Raw genomic sequence first — 7500 nt, forward strand, 5'->3', positions numbered from 1 at the left:
TCAGTGCTCCACCAGACCAAAGCCCGAACAGCCAAATCTGAAATGAGCAGCAATAGCAGTGGAAGTGGTGGTCCGGTCCCAGCAAAAAGTCCTGCTCCAAGCACACAGGGAAACAACAGCAACACTGACTCTACCCGAAGTGGAACACCGTCTGCTAACAAAGAAAACGGTGCAGAACCAAAAGAGGCTAATAGCAACAACACTAGCAAACAAAATAGCGAGCACCTTTCAGCACAGTCCAACAGCCACCAGTCAGCTCAGTCCGCAGCACAACTGCAAATGCAGCTTCAACATGAACTCCAGCAGCAGGCTGCCTTCTTCCAGCCTCAGTTCCTTAACCCGGCTTTCTTCCCTCATTTCCCAATGACCCCAGAAGCATTGCTGCAGTTTCAACAGCCACAATTCTTGTTCCCTTTCTACATACCAGGAGCAGAGTTCAACTTAAGCCCAGAGCTTGCTCTACATTCAGCAGCAGCTTTTGGAATGCCGGGTCTTACGGGATCTTTCTTAGAAGATTTGAAGCAACAAATGCAACAGCAGCACCAACTGCAACAGGCTCAGCAGCAGCAACAACAGCAGCAGCAGCAGCAGCAGCAAATCTCACAGACACAGTCACAGAAGAACCAGCAACTGCTTAGCCAAAAACCCAAAATGGAGCCCAACAATGTGTCAGTCTCAGAGATTCAAATGTCAAAAGAGGCAGAAGAGCACCTTGAAAAACAAGAAAGCAGAGCCAAGCTAGAAAATGGATGTGAAGCTTTAGGTGATGGTACAAAAGACAACAAAGACTCTAAAAAATCAAAGTTTCCAGAGCCATTGATTCCCCCTCCTCGCATTGTGTCTGGAGCCAGGGGCAATGCAGCCAAAGCACTGCTGGAAAATTTTGGATTTGAACTAGTCATCCAGTACAATGAAAACAGACAGAAGAACCAGAAGAAAAACAAAGATGGCGTTGAACAAATGGAAATGAACACTGATAAGCTTGAGTGTGGAATGTGCGGAAAGCTATTCTCCAATATGCTTATTCTCAAAAGCCACCAAGAGCATGTGCACAGTCAGTTTTTCCCATATGTAGAGCTTGAGAAGTTTGCCCAACAGTACAGAGAGGCCTATGACAAACTCTATCCAATTAACCCTGCTTCACCTGAGACACCACCGCCACCGCCGCCACCACCTCCTCCACCTCCACCTCCTTCCGCTCCTGCCCCGGTGACAACTCCTCAGCCATCTCCAACATCAATGGCCAAGCCCCAAACGCCAACACCTTCCCCAGTCCCTGCCCCCCAACAGACCTCACACCAGCCTTCTCACCAGGCACCACCAGTTCAGCCACCCCATCCTTCACCGACACCCACAGCTCCTCCTGCACCTCCCCAAGTGCAGCTTTCTGTTCCTTTGGATCTGCCTCTTTTCCCACCTCTCATGATGCAGTCAGTCCAGCACCCAGGCTTACACACTCAGTTGGCACTCCAACTGCCAACTATGGACTCTCTATCCACAGATCTAACCCAACTCTGCCAGCAACAACTGGGGCTCGATCCAAATTTCCTCCGCCAGTCTCAGTTTAAGCGGCCACGCACCCGTATAACTGATGACCAGCTTAAAATCCTCCGGGCCAACTTTGACATCAATAATTCTCCCAATGAAGAGCAAATTCAGGAGATGTCAGAGAAGTCTGGTTTGCCTCAAAAGGTCATAAAGCACTGGTTCCGTAACACCCTTTTCAAAGAGAGGCAGCGGAGTAAAGACTCGCCCTACAATTTTAACATTCCTCCTATTACTACTTTGGAAGACATCCGAATAGAGCCTCAGCTTGGCCCTCATGAATACTATCGAACTGAATCAAGCATCAATAAGAGGTCCTCCAGAACCAGATTTACTGACTACCAATTGAGAGTTCTTCAAGATTTCTTTGATACCAATGCTTATCCAAAGGATGATGAAATTGAGCAGCTCTCCACCGTCCTTAATCTACCAACACGAGTTATTGTGGTATGGTTCCAAAACGCACGCCAGAAAGCACGCAAGAGCTACGAGAACCAGGCAGATACTAAAGACAATGAGAAAAAAGAGTTAACCAATGAGCGATACATCAGAACCAACAACATGCAGTACCAGTGTAAAAAGTGCAGTATCGTTTTCCCACGCATCTTTGACCTCATCACTCACCAGAAGAAGCTGTGTTACAAGGATGAAGATGAGGAAGGTAATGAAGACAACCCATGTGAAGAATACTTAGATTCTGTCGATCTAGGTCCAGTTAAAATGACCCAACAGTCATTGGAGCCACACAGACATTCTCAAGGAACCGCTAACAGCTCTGGTTCAAGCTCCCCAGTGATGGCATCTCCTCGAGCCAGCATTGGAAAAACCTCCCCAAAGCCAGACTTTGAACCTCACCCTGAAAGTGAACCTAAACAAACAGAGACTGCACCCTCACCTGTGGTCAAATCTCTAGCAGAGCCCAGACCATCTAAGGCATGCACACCTCAGCCACCCCCTCAAAAGGTTCCCCAGCCACCAATGTCAAGACCTCATTCCCAGCCACAGGCAGCTGCTGTGCCCTCTAGTCCTCTCTCTCTAGCCCTTTCCTCCCTGACAAACAGCCTTCCCCACCAGTTGCTTCAGTACCAATGTGACCAGTGTAAGATTGCATTTCCCACAGTGGAGCTATGGCAGGAGCATCAACACATGCATTTCTTGGCAGCCCAGAACCAATTTCTGCACTCACAGTTCCTTGAAAGACCAATTGATATGCCCTATATGATATTTGACCCCAACAACCCCCTAATGGCTAGCCAGATATTATCTGGAGGCCTCTCGCAAATCTCTTCACAAGGTAGTTCGGGTATGACCTCAGCTGCAGGGTCAGGGTCAATGAAGAGAAAATTGGATGATAAGGATGAAAGTGTCACTGATAAAGATGGTGGAAACAGTAGCGAAGAACAACATAGAGATAAGCGCCTGAGAACCACCATCACACCTGAACAACTTGAAATCCTTTATGACAAATACCTGATTGATTCTAACCCAACGAGGAAAATGCTGGATCACATTGCAAGAGAAGTGGGACTAAAAAAGAGGGTAGTACAAGTTTGGTTCCAGAATACTCGCGCTAGAGAGCGAAAAGGGCAGTTTAGAGCTATAGGCCCCACACAGTCCCACAAGAAATGCCCTTTTTGCAGGGCGCTGTTCAAGGCTAAGTCAGCGCTTGATAGTCACATACGATCCAGACACTGGCATGAAGCGAAGCAAGCAGGCTTTAGTTTGCCACCAAGCCCAATGATGAATCAAGACAACGACAGAGGTGAAAGCCCAAAGTACAACTTCTTTGACTTCTCACAGCTGCCGATCAAGGTTGAGCCAAATGACTATGAATTGCCTGCTGCGTCTTCTACGCCAATAAAACCATCGGACACACAAGTAAAAAACTTCTTAAGCCCTTCATCATTAAAAGCTGACAACTGTGATGAAACTGACGGGCCAAATGTTAATTCAGCGGAGGCGTCATCTTATGATTTAAGCAAGATGGACTTTGATGAGACATCATCAATTAACACAGCCATTAGTGATGCTACAACTGGAGATGAAGGCAATAACAATGAAGTTGAAAGCTTCACAGCTAACGGAGGGGAGAAGCTGGCTGAAAACAAGGGTGGAATGTTTCTAAATTCCGATGGTTTTAATGACAGATTCCAATATAGCATGGTCAGCCCGGCTCTCAGCTTCTCCGGAAAAGACTGCGACTCTTACTTCAGCTCCAGAGATGACGACATGGATGAATTCTACGACATAAGTGAATCGTCAAGCCTTACCGATCCCAGTTCTCCGAGTCCATTCGGGACAGGGAATCCCTTCAGCAAGTCTGGAAAAGGCACCAGTGCTGGGGATAGGCCGGGCCACAAACGATTCCGAACCCAGATGAGTAACCTTCAACTTAAAGTCCTTAAAGCCTGTTTTAGTGACTACCGCACTCCTACAATGCAAGAGTGTGAGATGCTCGGCAATGAGATTGGACTTCCAAAGCGTGTCGTCCAAGTGTGGTTCCAAAACGCCCGAGCTAAAGAGAAGAAATTCAAGATAAACATTGGAAAGCCATTCATGATAAGTCAAGGCTCACCAGATGGGCCGAGGCCTGAGTGTACTTTGTGTGGTATAAAGTACACGCCCAGGATGTCCATCCGAGACCACATCTTCTCCAGACAGCACATCACCAAAGTGCAAGAAACCCTGGGGAACCAGGTGGATAGAGAAAAGGACTACCTAGCACCAACCACTGTCCGACAACTGATGGCCCAACAAGAGCTTGATCGCATGAAGAAAGCCGGTGAAGGACTCTGTCTGCCTGGCCAGCAGCAACAGACTGCAGTGGACAACAATAATGCACTTCATGGCCTTAGCCTGCCCTCAGGCTACCCGGGGATCTCTGGCCTTCCGCCAGTGCTACTTCCCGGAGTCAACGGGCCATCATCACTTCCTGTTTTCCCACCCAACACACCTGGTGAGTTAGTATGACAAATAGACAATAAACTGCCAGCTTTATTAACTGATATTAATCATGCACTGGTTTATTCTGCTGTTTATTCCGTATCCCAGTGGTGGTTAGTCACAAAGTCCTATTTTTAAATACAATTTTGAGATTACAAATGGTTGGTATAGTGCATGCATGATTTCATCATTAGAGTTTGACTGTTAATGAGATTTTTGTACAAACAAATGTTTTATGTTAATCACCGCTTTAATTGTTTTCTTTTCCTAATTCTTGTCTCGGCATATTTATAGTATTAAAGAAAAGTAGACTGAAGTTATCATTAAGCACTTGTGACAGTTTTGATCCATAACAAAATCGAAATCAAGAGATTTGAAAATGACAAGAACAAATGAACAACCAATTTCAAAATTAAATATTGAATATTTCCATATCTATATACTACTGTATTTCAGCTTTAGCATCTCCTGGTGCTGGCATGCTTGGGTTCCCTACACCAGCCACCCCATCTCCTGCCATGTCTCTCAGCACTACCCCAACCAAGACTATTCTGCAGACTCCTCCTCCTCCACCACCTCCTCCTCCTCCTCCTCCTGTTCCCTCCACACCTTTGGCGGCAGTAAATAAGACAGAGCAGCAAGGGAAAGACACTGAGGGTAAAAAAACAGGAGACAAGCCACCTCAAATAAAGTTGAAGAGCGGCGAGAACGAGAGCACGTCACGACCCGAGACCCCCAGCATGGCCAAGAAGAGGGACAAGGCGGCTGCAGGGAAAGCTGGAGGTGAGACTTCGCTGGACACGGCAAAGCTACAGGCGCTTCAGAATGCTCTGGCTGCAGGAGACCCCAGCTCTTTCTTGGGGGGACAGTTCCTTCCCTACTTTCTTCCTGGATTCCCCAACTGCTTCTCACCGCAGCTACCCAGAGGGGTCCAACCGGGCGGCTACTTCCCACCACTTTGCGGGATGGAGAATCTGTTCCCCTACGGCCCGGCGGCCGTCCCGCAAGCCGCGCTTCTGCAGCAGTATCAGCAGTACCAGCAGTCCCTCCAAGATTCCCTGCAAAAGCAGCAGCAGCAGCAGCAGAAACATCTGGAGCAGCAACAGAAGCAACTTAAGCAGCAGCAAACGTCTTCTGCGAAAACCCCCCAGAGCATCAAAAGCACCGCAACCAACTCTTTCAAACCAAAAGAAGCTAATAATACTAAGGACGACAGCAACACAGGCTCTTCAACGGAAAGCACAAAAGAAGAACTGAAAACCCAAACCAAAAGTAGCAAGGATTTCCCCGACGCTTTTATCGTACCGTCCATCAAGCACGAGTTTATATGCAGGAAGTGCCAGATGATCTTTGCGGACGAAGACTCGGTGACGCGTCACCAGAAGTCCCTGTGTTACTTCGGACAACCTTTCGGCGAGCCGCAAGAGACGGTGCTTCGGAAGGCGGTGAGCAACTACACGTGCGTCGCCTGCAACGTGGTCGTCAACGGGAACGAAGCACTTGGCCAACACCTCCAGTCGAGCTTGCACAAAGAGAAAACAATCAAACAAGCAATGAGAAATGCCAAAGAGCATACTAGATTATTACCTCACTCTGTCTGCTCCCCTACTCCTAACACCACATCTACCTCGCAGTCTGCAGCTTCTTCTAACAACACCTTTCCTCATCTGTCTCGCTTGTCCATGAAGTCCTGGCCCAACGTCCTGTTCCAGGCCACCGCCGCCACAGCCCAGAAAGCTGCTTCCCTCTCCTCCCCGTCCGCCTCCCCGCCTCCCCCGCTGTCCTCGCCGTCAACGGTTACCTCAACTTCCTGCAGCACCTCAGGGGTTCCAACTTCACTACCCGCCGAGAGTTGTTCGGATGAGTCTGACAATGAGCTAAGCCAGAAGCTGGACGACTTAGATAGCGCGAAGACGGCCTCTGGCCTAGACGCCGGCTTCAGTAGTATCAGAATGGATATGTTCAGTGTGTAGGAGTGACTAAAGGATCCCCTTGCTTAAAGACAAAAATAAGACTTTTTAAAACTGCAGTTCCAAAGTTTCTCTTAACCCAAAAAAAAATACAGAACCAAATGATTGACTCAGGATTGTTTTTCCCATATTGATATGCTGGCAAGATTGATTTTTTTTGTTATGGACAGAACTGTTGCTGATGCTTGACTGAGCTTATATTGTATACAAAAAAAAAAAAACACGGAGTAGGAAAACAATTCCCACAGGCTCCCTCGTCGGAGGGGGGGCTTGTTTCAAGCCAAAAACTCTCATGATAGCAAATTGCACCTCAGCTGGATTGTTTTCCAAAATGCTAGCATGTACTGTATGGGATGACGATCCAGACACCCTCAAAGAGAATCTCTCTTAGTTTTTAGATAATTCAGTAGCTTTAAATTCTCAGGTCAGAACATAACATTTCTCATTTGTTTCAAAAGCAGCAAGCCTGGGTTACACTTGGCTGATAACCAAAACACGTCGAGCTTTATCGGAACGCATTTCCTTGGCGCGTATCGAGTACCGAGAGACAATAGAACTGTTACAATGGACGATGTGCATATCCTTTTAGTTGGCAGTATGAGGGAATTTAGAATGGTGTATGATGATGATGATGATGATGATGATGATGACCCCTCCCCCATACACATTTTTGCCACTTTGTATTGCAACACCCGGTCGCCCAGCCCCTCCCCTTTTTTTGGTTCTTGTAGTATACACTAATAATCTGTGCCAACCCGCTCACACGCCCTTTTTCTCTCTAGTTCCCATAGACTCTCCGATCATGTGAATAGAACTTTTACTTTGGTGAATTTGCTGTACTGTTACGGTACCTGCTCGCGTCTGGACTCTAGTGCACTTATTTTGATCATTTAAAGTAGGCCATTTTGTTAATTTAATAGAGCGTTTTGTACGTTTTTGTGTGTCTTTTTTTTTTTTTGTATTATTATTTGCAGCATATCGGTCCATGTGTGTTACAGGATTGACGCCTAACAATCTATTTAACAATTGGTGCATCCACAAA

At 47.0% G+C, this 7500-nt stretch overlaps 1 protein-coding gene across 4 annotated transcripts in view; it reads left to right on the forward strand.

Moving 5' to 3' along the window:
- Positions 1–7500, forward strand: part of zfhx4 (zinc finger homeobox 4) — a 340671-nt gene that overhangs the window by 331454 nt on the left and 1717 nt on the right. For all 4 annotated transcript variants that reach the window (XM_061965537.2, XM_061965536.2, XM_061965535.2 and 1 more), the window contains 2 exons: positions 1–4501; positions 4945–7500. The exon at positions 1–4501 is cut by the window's left edge and continues 881 nt beyond it; the exon at positions 4945–7500 is cut by the window's right edge and continues 1717 nt beyond it. In XM_061965537.2, the coding sequence (XP_061821521.2) occupies positions 1–4501; positions 4945–6461 (6018 nt within the window). In that variant the 3' untranslated portion in view covers positions 6462–7500. The remainder of the gene's footprint in view (positions 4502–4944) is intronic.

The sequence above is a fragment of the Nerophis lumbriciformis genome, linkage group LG07 (assembly GCF_033978685.3).
Source record: "Nerophis lumbriciformis linkage group LG07, RoL_Nlum_v2.1, whole genome shotgun sequence".
NCBI lineage: Eukaryota > Metazoa > Chordata > Actinopteri > Syngnathiformes > Syngnathidae > Nerophis > Nerophis lumbriciformis.